Genomic DNA, 12,846 nt, shown 5'->3' on the forward strand with positions numbered 1-12,846 from the left:
TGGTATTTTGGTGAAATGGTAGCTAATGTGCTAGAAGTAGTTGGAGAGCTCACTGTCTGCTGTCTCTACTGTAAATGTTTACTCCTGTGTTACAGCTCAGGGGAATATTTCATATATATGCATCTGTATGTTTCACTCATTGAATCACACAAATACATTCTAATTCTATACTGTTTTGTTTGGCTTGACGTAGCGTCCATTATCTGGGTCGTAGGTGCTTACTTGAGAGAGGCGGTGCCTTCCAGCGAGGGGGCCGAGCTTCAGCTCCTTCAGGCGACACGCCCCCCCAGTCTCGAACAGAGAAGACTGCTAATTTTCTTACGATTTCAAAGCCTAATTTAACATACTTCTGTGTTTTTTTTCATTCGAATTTGGATGGGTAGTTAATAACACATTATTCGGTGGTGTGGTGAACTTGAAACTTGTTTTTAATTCCACTTTACAGGATCTTTAATGCTAGTGAAAACTAAATGTCATAGTGTCCCTCATAACGCTATTGTACCGGTATATCATCCAATTCATTGACCAGATGGAAGAACATTCTTTAGGAGAGGTGGCAGCTTCGCCCAGTCAGATGAGAGAGAGAAGCAGGAGGTTGACAGGGCTGAAGGAGCCGGTGTGATGGATGTTAGTGGTCTACAGGTCTAGAAGGACGAGTGGAGTTTTTTTATTTTCTTCTACTGTGGTAGAAATGTATAGGCATTTGTTGTCAGGCCTAGGCTACTCCAAGGCATAGCCTAAACTAGATTATTACATTATATTTGTATGTCAAGTCATAAAATCGGCTTCTGGATTTCGATCAGTTAATGTTTCAATGTTTGAACTTATCTTAAAGGGTCATGCAGAAGGAGAGGCTGAGGCAGAAAAAGGAAGCTGTTCAAGTCAGAGAGAGGAAGAGACAGACCAAGCAGCTGCAGCAACTAATGATTTAAGTGAAAAAGACACAGGGCCCAGACAGGTTAAGCTGAAGAGCTACCCACAGGACAGCTTTGGTGCTCAGAACAGGTCATTTCACCAAAGCTGGTTTGAGAAGCACAGTTGGTTGGAATATTCGGTCAACCATAATGCAACTTTCTGCTTTCCATGTAGATTGTATGGCAAAAACATCAAACATGATGCTTTGGTCAGTAGTGGTTGCAATAACTTGAAGAAAGCATTGTTTATCTTTGGCAAGCACGAGATGGCACAGACACATAGGGACAGTGTTGTTGCATGGCAAAGCTACCAGGCAACTACCCGACAGGGAAACGTTGCACAGATGATAGCATCTGCACATGCAAGTGAGATAGTAGAGAGAAGGGAGTATCTTAGGGGTAATTGTTGCAGTCGCCTCCATGCCTATTTTTCATCTTTTGCAGATATCAGCATAAAGGATATGGAATAATCAAAACAACGATTAATGGCTCGTTATACCATTTGTGTTATATGGTTATTTCATAAAAAGAAAAAAAAAACGAAACAACCAAAACAAGCCGTTATACTTAAATGTGTGTTCGATTTACTAAAGTGACAAAACGATATTACGGCCCTATTTTGCGTTTGACAACACAGGTTGCAAATTAGAAAAACCAATGGCCACAAGGTACACGGACCCACCAGGTAGGCCTACACGGACCCTGAAAGCAATCTGTACAACGCCGTGAGCATCGTAATGAAATCTTGTAAAATGCTATCATAAATATTTCAGAAGCAAACGGTGAGTTCAAAAACAGACATAACGAAATAATTGGATGTTGAAAGTAATAATTATACAATTTCCGAGTCGGATTGGCATGAGCTCATCAGCACTAAATTGACCAAACAAATTGCCAATTGGTAGGATCCACGTGTACAAACCCCTGTACTCGCAACAATCACTGACAAAGTCACTTCACGTCTAACGATGATCCAACTGCACTTCAGGTGCGTTGGAACGAAGGCTTGCCCACCTCAAATTGGATTGGTCGTCCAATTTGAGAGAGCATCTTAAAGCTGTGTGAAATGTGTATTGATATTATGTTGGTAGGGCGGCATTGAGAGGCTGTTCAACATGGTGCCGTGGAATAATGCTCAGTTTTGCATCTTAGTACTGAGGACTTTGACCTCTTTAGTAGCAGTTTCCTATGGAAGTATTAGAGATGGGAGCACATTTAGGTTAACAAATGAAGAGACCGATCCGACGGCATTTGGGACCAAATTTAAAAGAGACTTTCTTCGTGACGCGAAAGAGTCCACTCCGACTGGCGTCATAACTAGAAACGGCTCTCTTGCCTTTGATTCAGATGGTCGGGAGGCTAACCAAACCAGAGGCATGGCTTGTGAGTATACACAATATCCCTCAAGTTGGCAAACGTGTGTTTAGCGGTTCCTCCAGTATAGTAACTTAATCCCTACTGTTTTAGCTCGGCACCTGTTGATGAACGCTAAACTAAATCGCATGGGACCTTCGGTGCAGTGCGCTGATGATGCTATGACCTTGCGGGTCAAGGGAGGGAAGACTCCCCATTTTCTGGTTGACAATGGTGAGATCGATGATGCATTTCTGTGGTGTTCCGGTGAAAACGGCGAGTAGTTTGATCTGAGAATCTGCTTTCTGCAGGTGATGGGACTCTCATTCCTGTGACTCGGATGCCTTCTCAGTGTGGATTCACTGTGAGAAGGTCACGCAGAGATGTGCTTTTTGTAGCTCCATACCAAGGCTGCCATGTTACTGAGCAGGTAATTCTTAATGAAGGAATGGCAGACTAAACACACCCCTCTCTTTATTTGGTTGAATTTGAGAAGTGGCCTACTCTTCCAACAGGGTGGTGATCATGTACTGCATCTAAAGCTGTGGGGGGAATCCATGACAATGTCTTGTCCTCTTGCACCTCCTCGCCTGTCAGTCTCCTGTCTCCGAAAAGGCATGGTGTTGAATATGGGTAATATTGAAGCAGATGCACTCTCTGTAAAAGGTACATTTCAGCAGTTGCTCATTTTTTGGAATCAAAGTTCATGTACTGTATTTCAACAACCATTTGCTAAATGACTAATGGTTAACTCTTAAATTTAGTCTCAAACGTATGGGAGCCCCTGCTGTCATCTAGACAACTTTGTGGATTTACTGTGGCATCGCATTCTAGCAGATTGATGATCAGGGCTCCTTACAAAGAACCCTGCGTCAAGATGGAGGTTTAGTGCCAACTTCTGATCACAAATATGTGTACGGTATATTTGGGTCTTCCACTAATGCTTTTGTGTTTACAGGATGAGGTCTATGTTCTTGTCCTGCTGATGAATGGCCAACGGTTTGCAGTATCCTGCATATCTCCACCTGGTGCTCCGGAAACAACTGATCCCCTGACACCAGACATTCTGCCTTACCCTCAGTTTCCTGGGCTGCCAGGTTCCCCCAGCTCCCCTCAGTTACCCGGGGTCCCCGGCTACCCTCAGTTTCCCGGCCTGCCAGGTTCCACCGGTTCCCCTCAGTTTCCCGGGCTCCCAGGGTATTCAGATTCTGAGTCAGTAGAGCTTCCTCCACACCCTGAGTTCCCTGGACCATTCCCAATGACTGCCACTACAATAGCTGCACCCACTGGCCCCCAGACACCAGACCTTCCTTACCCCCCTTTCCCAGGCTCCCCTCAGTTTCCGGGTCTGCCAGGGTCCCCTCAGTTTCCCAGGCTGCCAGGTCCCCCCGGCTACCCTCAATTTCCAGGGCTGCCAGGTTCCCCCAGCTCTCTTCAGTTTCCCGGTCTGCCAGGGTCCCCTCAGTTTCCACAGCTGCCAGGTTCCCCCGGCTCCCCTCAGTTTCCCGGGCTGCCAGGGTCTTCAGATTCTGAGTCAGTAGAGCTGACTCCATACCCTGACTTCCCTGGACCATTCCCAATGACTGCCACTACAATAGCTGCACCCACTGGCCCCCAGACACCAGATCTTCCTAACCCCCCTTTCCCAGGCTCCCCTCAATTTCCAGAACAGCCAGGGTCCCCTCAGTTTTCCGGGCTGCCAGGTTCCCCTGGGTCCCCTCAGTTTCCCGGGCTGCCAGGGTCCCCTCAGTTTCCCGGGCTGCCAGGGTCCCCTCAGTTTCCCGGGCTGCCAGGTTCCCCTGGGTCCCCTCAGTTTCCCGGGCTGCCAGGTTCCCCCGGGTCCCCTCAGGTTCCTGGTCTGCCAGGGTCCCCCGGCTCCCTTCAGTTTCAACAGCTGCCGGGTTCCCCCGGCTCCCCTCAGTTTCCGGGTCTGCCAGGGTCCCCTCAGTTTCCAGGGCTGCCGGGTTCCCCCGGGTCCCCTCAGTTTCCCGGGCTGCCAGGTTCCCCCGGCTACCCTCAATTTCCAGGGCTGCCAGGTTCCCCCGGCTCTCCTCAGTTTCCCTGCTCCCCTCAGTTTCCCGGTCTGCCAGGTTCCCCCGGCTCCTCTCAGTTTCCCGGGTCCCCTCAGTTTCCACAGCTGCCAGGTTCCCCCGGCTCCTCTCAGTTTCCCGGGTCCCCTCAGTTTCCACAGCTGCCAGGTTCCCCCGGCTCCGCTCAGTTTCCCGGTCTGCCAGGCTCCCCTCAGTTTCCCGGGCTGCCAGGTTTCCCCGGGTCCCCTCAGTTTCCCAAGCCCTCAGGGTCTTCAGATTCTGAGTCAGTAGAGCTGACTCCATACCCTGACTTCCCTGGACCATTCCCAATGACTGCCACTACAATAGCTGCACCCACTGGCCCCCAGACACCAGACCATCCTTACCCCCCTTTCCCAGCTCCCCTCAGTTTCCCAGCTCCCCTCAGGTTCCTGGTCTGCCGGGTTCCCCCGGGTCCCCTCAGTTTCCCGGGCTGCCGGATTCCCCCGGGTCCCCTCAGTTTCCCGGGCTGCCGGGTTCCCCCGGGTCCCCTCAGTTTCCCGGGCTGCCGGGTTCCCCCGGGTCCCCTCAGTTTCCCGGGCTGCCGGGTTCCCCCGGCTCCCCTCAGTATCCCGGTCTGCCAGGGTCCCCTCAGTTTCCCAGGCTGCCAGGTCCCCCCGGCTACCCTCAATTTCCAGGGCTGCCAGGTTCCCCCAGCTCTCTTCAGTTTCCCGGTCTGCCAGGGTCCCCTCAGTTTCCACAGCTGCCAGGTTCCCCCGGCTCCCCTCAGTTTCCCGGGCTGCCAGGTTTCCCCGGGTCCCCTCAGTTTCCCAGGCCCCCAGGGTCTTCAGATTCTGAGTCAGTAGAGCTGACTCCATACCCTGACTTCCCTGGACCATTCCCAATGACTGCCACTACAATAGCTGCACCCACTGGCCCCCAGACACCAGATCTTCCTAACCCCCCTTTCCCAGGCTCCCCTCAATTTCCAGAACAGCCAGGGTCCCCTCAGTTTCCCGGGCTGCCAGGTTCCCCTGGGTCCCCTCAGTTTCCCGGGCTGCCAGGGTCCCCTCAGTTTCCCGGGCTGCCAGGTTCCCCTGGGTCCCCTCAGTTTCCCGGGCTGCCAGGTTCCCCCGGGTCCCCTCAGGTTCCTGGTCTGCCAGGGTCCCCCGGCTCCCTTCAGTTTCAACAGCTGCCGGGTTCCCCCGGCTCCCCTCAGTTTCCGGGTCTGCCAGGGTCCCCTCAGTTTCCAGGGCTGCCGGGTTCCCCCGGGTCCCCTCAGTTTCCCGGGCTGCCAGGTTCCCCCGGCTACCCTCAATTTCCAGGGCTGCCAGGTTCCCCCCGCTCTCCTCAGTTTCCCAGCTCCCCTCAGTTTCCCGGTCTGCCAGGTTCCCCCGGCTCCTCTCAGTTTCCCGGGTCCCCTCAGTTTCCACAGCTGCCAGGTTCCCCCGGCTCCTCTCAGTTTCCCGGGTCCCCTCAGTTTCCACAGCTGCCAGGTTCCCCCGGCTCCGCTCAGTTTCCCGGTCTGCCAGGCTCCCCTCAGTTTCCCGGGCTGCCAGGTTTCCCCGGGTCCCCTCAGTTTCCCAAGCCCTCAGGGTCTTCAGATTCTGAGTCAGTAGAGCTGACTCCATACCCTGACTTCCCTGGACCATTCCCAATGACTGCCACTACAATAGCTGCACCCACTGGCCCCCAGACACCAGACCTTCCTTACCCCCCTTTCCCAGGCTCCCCTCAGGTTCCTGGTCTGCCAGGTTCCCCTGGCTCCCCTCAGTTTCCCAGCTCCCCTCAGTTTCCCAGCTCCCCTCAGGTTCCTGGTCTGCCGGGTTCCCCCGGGTCCCCTCAGTTTCCCGGGCTGCCGGTTTCCTCCGGGTCCCCTCAGTTTCCCGGGCTGCCGGGTTCCCCCGGGTCCCCTCAGTTTCCCGGGCTGCCGGGTTCCCCCGGGTCCCCTCAGTTTCCCGGGCTGCCGGGTTCCCCCGGGTCCCCTCAGTTTCCCGGGCTGCCGGGTTCCCCCGGGTCCCCTCAGTTTCCAGGGCTGCCGGGTTCCCCCGGGTCCCCTCAGTTTCCAGGGCTGCCGGGTTCCCCCGGGTCCCCTCAGTTTCCAGGGCTGCCGGGTTCCCCCGGGTCCCCTCAGTTTCCAGGGCTGCCGGGTTCCCCCGGGTCCCCTCAGTTTCCAGGGCTGCCGGGTTCCCCCGGGTCCCCTCAGTTTCCAGGGCTGCCGGGTTCCCCCGGGTCCCCTCAGTTTCCAGGGCTGCCGGGTTCCCCCGGGTCCCCTCAGTTTCCAGGGCTGCCGGGTTCCCCCGGGTCCCCTCAGTTTCCAGGGCTGCCGGGTTCCCCCGGGTCCCCTCAGTTTCCAGGGCTGCCGGGTTCCCCCGGGTCCCCTCAGTTTCCAGGGCTGCCGGGTTCCCCCGGGTCCCCTCAGTTTCCAGGGCTGCCGGGTTCCCCCGGGTCCCCTCAGTTTCCAGGGCTGCCGGGTTCCCCCGGGTCCCCTCAGTTTCCAGGGCTGCCGGGTTCCCCCGGGTCCCCTCAGTTTCCAGGGCTGCCGGGTTCCCCCGGGTCCCCTCAGTTTCCAGGGCTGCCGGGTTCCCCCGGGTCCCCTCAGTTTCCAGGGCTGCCGGGTTCCCCCGGGTCCCCTCAGTTTCCAGGGCTGCCGGGTTCCCCCGGGTCCCCTCAGTTTCCAGGGCTGCCGGGTTCCCCCGGGTCCCCTCAGTTTCCAGGGCTGCCGGGTTCCCCCGGGTCCCCTCAGTTTCCAGGGCTGCCGGGTTCCCCCGGGTCCCCTCAGTTTCCAGGGCTGCCGGGTTCCCCCGGGTCCCCTCAGTTTCCACGGCTGCCGGGTTCCCCCGGGTCCCCTCAGTTTCCACGGCTGCCGGGTTCCCCCGGCTCCCCTCAGTTTCCACGGCTGCCGGGTTCCCCCGGCTCCCCTCAGTTTCCCGGGCTGCCGGGTTCCCCCGGCTACCCTCAATTTCCAGGGCTGCCGGGTTCCCCCGGCTACCCTCAATTTCCAGGGCTGCCGGGTTCCCCCGGCTACCCTCAATTTCCAGGGCTGCCAGGGTCCCCCAGCTCCCCTCAGTTTCCTAGTCTGCCAGGGTCCCCTCAGTTTCCAGGGCTGCCGGGTTCCCCCGGGTCCCCTCAGTTTCCACGGCTGCCGGGTTCCCCCGGGTCCCCTCAGTTTCCACAGCTGCCAGGTTCCCCCGGCTCCCCTCAGTTTCCCGGGTCCCCCGGCTCCCCTCAGTTTCCCGGGCTGCCAGGTTTCCCCGGGTCCCCTCAGTTTCCCGTGCCCCCAGGGTCTTCAGATTCTGAGTCAGTAGAGCTGACTCCATACCCTGAGTTCCCTGGACCATTCCCAATGACTGCCACTACAATAGCTGGCCCCCAGACACCAGACCTTCCTTACCCCCCTTTCCCAGGCTCCCCTCAGTTTCCAGGGCTGCCAGGTTCCCCCGGCTCCCCTCAGTTTCCCGGCCTGCCAGGTTCCCCCGGCTCCCCTCAGTTTCCCGGCCTGCCAGGTTCCCCCGGCTCCCCTCAGGTTCCCGGGCTGCCAGGGTCCCCCGGGTCCCCTCAGTTTCCCGGGTCCCCTCAGTTTCCACAGCTGCCAGGTTCCCCCGGCTCCCTTCAGTTTCCACAGCTGCCAGGTTACCCCGGGTCCTCTCAGTTTCCCGGGTCCCTTCAGCTTCCCCGGCCACCCTGCGTTAACGCTGCCCTTTTCAGACTTAAAGGAAAGAGGGGTAAGCAGATGGTCCAGCCAGTGTACGACATAATGTTCAAGGACGATGCTTCCCTTCAGTCGAGTGTTACACCGGCTACAGCAGGTACCTCCAAGTCTTCCACTGTTAGTGTGGAGGACCAAAGAAGGATTCCTGGCTTTGGGTCTCGCAGTAGGGATGCACTCCCTCCACCTGCTCCCGAGAACTCGTAGCAAGTGACTCAACAATTCTTACTGACGTAATTGTGCAACTTGACTTCAACTTTTAATAAATTCTCACCTTTACACTGATTTACTGGTTTGCAAACTTTATTTTTGCTGGATGCAATTGTATATGGCTTGTTGGTGATCACACTTTTATCCAAACATTGTTTTACACTTGTTGGGTGTTTGACATGCAGTTCTGCCAGCTTGATTTGTCATGAGTCCTTAATTTAAATTCACAGCTCAATTGGTAAAAGGACCTTCTCACTCTGGATTGGACCAGTAGTTGAGTTTCCAGGGTAGTGTTAAGCACCGCGATTTGACTTTCTGGACAATATTGAATTGGGTTTCCGTAGACAAACCATAGAAAAATGGCAAATGTTACTGTATAATTGCGTAGGCCTGCTTCCACCTTGTATGCTTAATCTTTACTGGAAGAGGTGTTTTACCAGGTATAAGCAACGGCAGCTTTGCGGTTCTTCACCCCATGGTCCTTTGGTATGCAAACATGGTTGTTGTCTAATAAATGGAGCTCAGAATTTGTGTAAAAGCAATGTCACAAGGCTCATAACTTTAGCACTTCTTGCAGCCTCCAAATGATTTGGAACTAACTGTAGAAAAAGGACAGTTCAGATTTGTCTGAAGTCTTGCATACCTTTTTGGTTGCATGTTTTTGTTGGAGTAAGCCTTATATTAACAGTAACCACAATACTTAATCCTAAAGTAAAATGTATAATTTTTCATGTTGAATGGCAAATCATTAAATACAGAATGAAATTGTATTTCAATGTTCATGTAGAGCATTATATTAATTCACTTTATTGATCCTGAAGGAAATTAAAGTTGTGACACTACTTCCCTGCTACATTAACCATGAGTCAAAATAGTTTACATGAATGCAGTTTGAGAACCTCCCATCAAAACGGTCACATCACTGCATGATGGCATATGCATCCTTACATATTTCAGGACATACGAGATTAAAAAGGTCAATTTTGTCAACATATTGAACTATACTGAACCCTCATATAATATGCTGTATTTGCCTTGATACCTTACATTTACATTTAGTCATTTAGCAGACGCTCTTATCCAGAGCGACTTACAGTAAGTACAGGGACATTCCCCCGAGGCAAGTAGGGTGAAGTGCCTTGCCCAAGGACACAACGTCAGTTGGCATGACCGGGAATCGAACTGGCAACCTTTGGATTACTAGCCCGACTCCCTCACCGCTCAGCCAACTGACTCCCAACCTTGAAACCTAAGAATGACTATAAAGCTTTAAACAAAGCCATATCCCTTTTCACAGTTTGTTTGTAGTCATGTCTTCAACAGCCCTCCACCCCATTAAAGAGTTGACCAAGACACAGCACCACTAATCAGTCGTTGAGTTCATGAATATTATTGGGACTTTTTGAGAAAACCTTCCTCCATAACTCGGGCTACTGACCCTGGCATTAGTGTAACGGTTTAGCACTAGGACCCAGCAGTAACAGGAAGTATATATAAGGGGGAGGGTGTATCTGACTCCCCCTTGACTCCTGTTGGTTGGAAGGCGCATGGTCTGAGCTAAAAAGGAATTTCTGTTCCGTAAAAAACCCCCCACAAAAGTCACAAGAGTTTTCCATATCCAAGTTGAAACGTTCAAATAACACCCTCGACAGGATAAATTATGTGCAATATTTTAAATGAAAACTCCCTAACTTAATTGTTTATTTTTTTTTAATGGCATTATCCATACGTCTCTCCACTTAATGTCTTCAAATTTAGATGACCAAAATATAGTAGAACACAGCATATAATTCTTCTTTAGTAAGTTTCTAATATATCTATTACTGCATTTATCTTTGACGATGGTAATATCACCAATAAATATTGTATCACTGCAAGTGGGGGCTTGTAAGTCTATATCAACAAGTGGATATCCAGAAAATCGCAGCAATTAAACCATTTTACTTGAGATTATTGACAATTATCAAAGATAATTGCATAATCCTTTGGTTTCACAGGAATCTGACACTTGTAAGAATTCTGAGAATGATAACAGCTGACATGTTCATTAAGAAATTAAGAAGCAGTGAGTATTCCTTAGTTCAACCATGTTTGATTGACTTTTTTTCATACAAGATATCTCTATTATTCCATACAAAATATTGATGAGGTGAAAAGTTGTGGTTATAAGCTAATTCCCAAGCCAGCAGTGCCTGCTTATGCAAGTTTGCCAGTTTAATTGGGATTTTTTCTCTATCAAAATTATAGAAAAAATGTATGCCACCCAGAGAATACAAATAATAATTGGGGAATACATTCCATGTACTATCTTAATTTTTTATGTATTCAATAATTCATTTGATCTTACTGATGCTTCAGGTATCAGTGTCCAGAATACCACGTTGTGACTGGGGAGAAAGGATTGGTGGAGGAAGTTTTCCACAATCAAATTACTTGGTGTGAAGAAGTGACATACAGAGAGCAGGACTTGTGGGCTCTGAGAATTGAAATAGAACGGAGGCCCAGGCTACCTTGTCCTAGCCACTGTTTTTGATCCTACCCGTGTGCCATCAATCAGTTTGATTTTGTTATACCTTTTTGGGCCATGTGTAGATGCAATAGTATATTCTCCTGGGCTTGTCTCTGAGTGTAGGGCAGACGTGTTTCCACACTCACATAGTTTGCTGCGCTTGGGCACTGGAGTGCTGTTTACTGTTTGCTGTGATACTTTTAGTTTATATGTGTGTATCACCACAATTGTACATATTTCACCGTGTGCTGGTATTACACATTCTGAGTCTGTATCCTTTTTCTATAGGTATCCTTACATAATTTGCCGGCCTGCATTCAAGGACGGAGTTTACCCATGGTCCCATAGTGATGTTTGTTTCATGTTTGCTATTTGTTGTTAATCTTGTAATAAATAAACTACTTGTATTTTTGATACACCAGCCTCTCCAGTCAGTTTCCTGACTTCCCTGGACCATTCCCAATGACTGCCATTACAATAGCTGCACCCACTGGCCCCCAGACACCAGATCTTCCTAACCCCCCTTTCCCAGGCTCCCCTCAATTTCCAGAACAGCCAGGGTCCCCTCAGTTTCCCGGGCTGCCAGGTTCCCCTGGGTCCCCTCAGTTTCCCGGGCTGCCAGGTTCCCCCGGGTCCCCTCAGTTTCCCTGGTCCCCCGGCTCCCCTCAGGTTCCTGGTCTGCCAGGTTCCCCTGGCTACCCTCAATTTCCAGGGCTTCCAGGGTCCCCCAGCTCCCCTCAGTTTCCCAGTCTGCCAGGGTCCCCTCAGTTTCCCGGGCTGCCAGGTTCCCCCGGGTCCTCTCAGTTTCCACAGCTGCCAGGTTCCCCCGGCTACCCTCAATTTCCAGGGCTGCCAGGTTCCCCCGGCTCTCCTCAGTTTCCCAGCTCCCCTCAGTTTCCCGGTCTGCCAGGGTCCCCTCAGTTTCCACAGCTGCCAGGTTCCCCCGGCTCCTCTCAGTTTCCCGGGTCCCCTCAGTTTCCACAGCTGCCAGGTTCCCCCGGCTCCTCTCAGTTTCCCGGGTCCCCTCAGTTTCCCAGCTCCCCTCAGGTTCCTGGTCTGCCGGGTTCCCCCGGGTCCCCTCAGTTTCCCGGGCTGCCGGTTTCCTCCGGGTCCCCTCAGTTTCCCGGGCTGCCGGGTTCCCCCGGCTCCTCTCAGTTTCCCGGGTCCCCTCAGTTTCCACAGCTGCCAGGTTCCCCTGGTTCCCCTCAGTTTCCCGGGTCCCCTGGCTCCCCTCAGTTTCCCGGGTCCCCCGGCTCCCCTCAGTATCCCGGTCTGCCAGGGTCCCCTCAGTTTCCCGGGCTGCCAGGTTCCCCTGGCTACCCTCAATTTCCAGGGCTGCCAGGTTCCCCCAGCTCCCCTCAGTTTCCCAGTCTGCCAGGGTCCCCCAGCTCCCCTCAGTTTCCCAGTCTGCCAGGGTCCCCTCAGTTTCCAGGGCTGCCGGGTTCCCCCGGGTCCCCTCAGTTTCCACAGCTGCCAGGTTCCCCCGGCTCCCCTCAGTTTCCCGGTCTGCCAGGGTCCCCTCAGTTTCCCGGGCTGCCAGGTTCCCCCGGCTCCCCTCAGGTTCCCGGTCTGCCAGGGTCCCCTCAGTTTCCCGGGCTGCCAGGTTCCCCTGGGTCCCCTCAGTTTCCCGGGTCCCCCGGCTCCCCTCAGTTTCCCGGGCTGCCAGGTTTCCCCGGGTCCCCTCAAAAAAAAAGATAGTCGTTGCTGCCACCTGGTGTTCGGAAATAGTAACACCTCCGATCATTGCACATCTCTCCCCCCCCCTCTCCTTTTCACGAGTGCCAGTATGCATAATACGGCCAATGAAACAAACGAGTAAATGGCTCTTTATGCCATTTGTCCGGGGAGTCAGGTGGCTGAGCGGTGAGGCACTTCACCCTACTTGCCTCGGGGGAATGTCCCTGTACTTACTGTAAGTCGCTCTGGATAAGAGCGTCTGCTAAATGACTAAATGTAAATGTAAATTTGTGTTATATGGTTATTCCGTGATTCCAAAATAAATCAAAACAATGGAAACCAAGCATTTCCCCATAATCTGGGCCCCCGTAGTCAAACCAGTGGGATGGGTTATTGCGCTCTTGGGTCAGCCGCTGTACAGTCAGCAAAACACCCAGAAGACGACATCATTCAGGTCAGGAAAAA

The 12,846-nt window shown here is 52.9% G+C and overlaps 1 protein-coding gene and 1 long non-coding RNA gene across 2 annotated transcripts; both read left to right on the top strand.

Annotated features, from left to right (window-relative positions):
• Positions 1–2,245: 2,245 nt before the first annotated feature.
• Positions 2,246–3,274, top strand: LOC136941235 (uncharacterized). Its single transcript, XR_010876463.1, has 6 exons — positions 2,246–2,297; positions 2,382–2,501; positions 2,579–2,697; positions 2,783–2,933; positions 3,032–3,150; positions 3,226–3,274. It is a non-coding gene; the product is annotated as an uncharacterized lncRNA (long non-coding RNA).
• A 572-nt stretch (positions 3,275–3,846) lies between these two features.
• Positions 3,847–8,192, top strand: LOC136939964 (collagen alpha-2(IV) chain-like). The gene is made up of 6 exons (XM_067232245.1): positions 3,847–3,980; positions 4,081–4,231; positions 4,450–4,731; positions 4,869–6,210; positions 7,561–7,746; positions 7,819–8,192. Exons 1-6 carry the CDS (start codon positions 3,847–3,849, stop codon positions 8,190–8,192), a joined length of 2,469 nt encoding a protein of 822 aa, XP_067088346.1.
• Positions 8,193–12,846: the final 4,654 nt, after the last annotated feature.

The sequence above is a fragment of the Osmerus mordax genome, chromosome 3 (genome assembly GCF_038355195.1).
Source record: "Osmerus mordax isolate fOsmMor3 chromosome 3, fOsmMor3.pri, whole genome shotgun sequence".
Taxonomy (NCBI): domain Eukaryota; kingdom Metazoa; phylum Chordata; class Actinopteri; order Osmeriformes; family Osmeridae; genus Osmerus; species Osmerus mordax.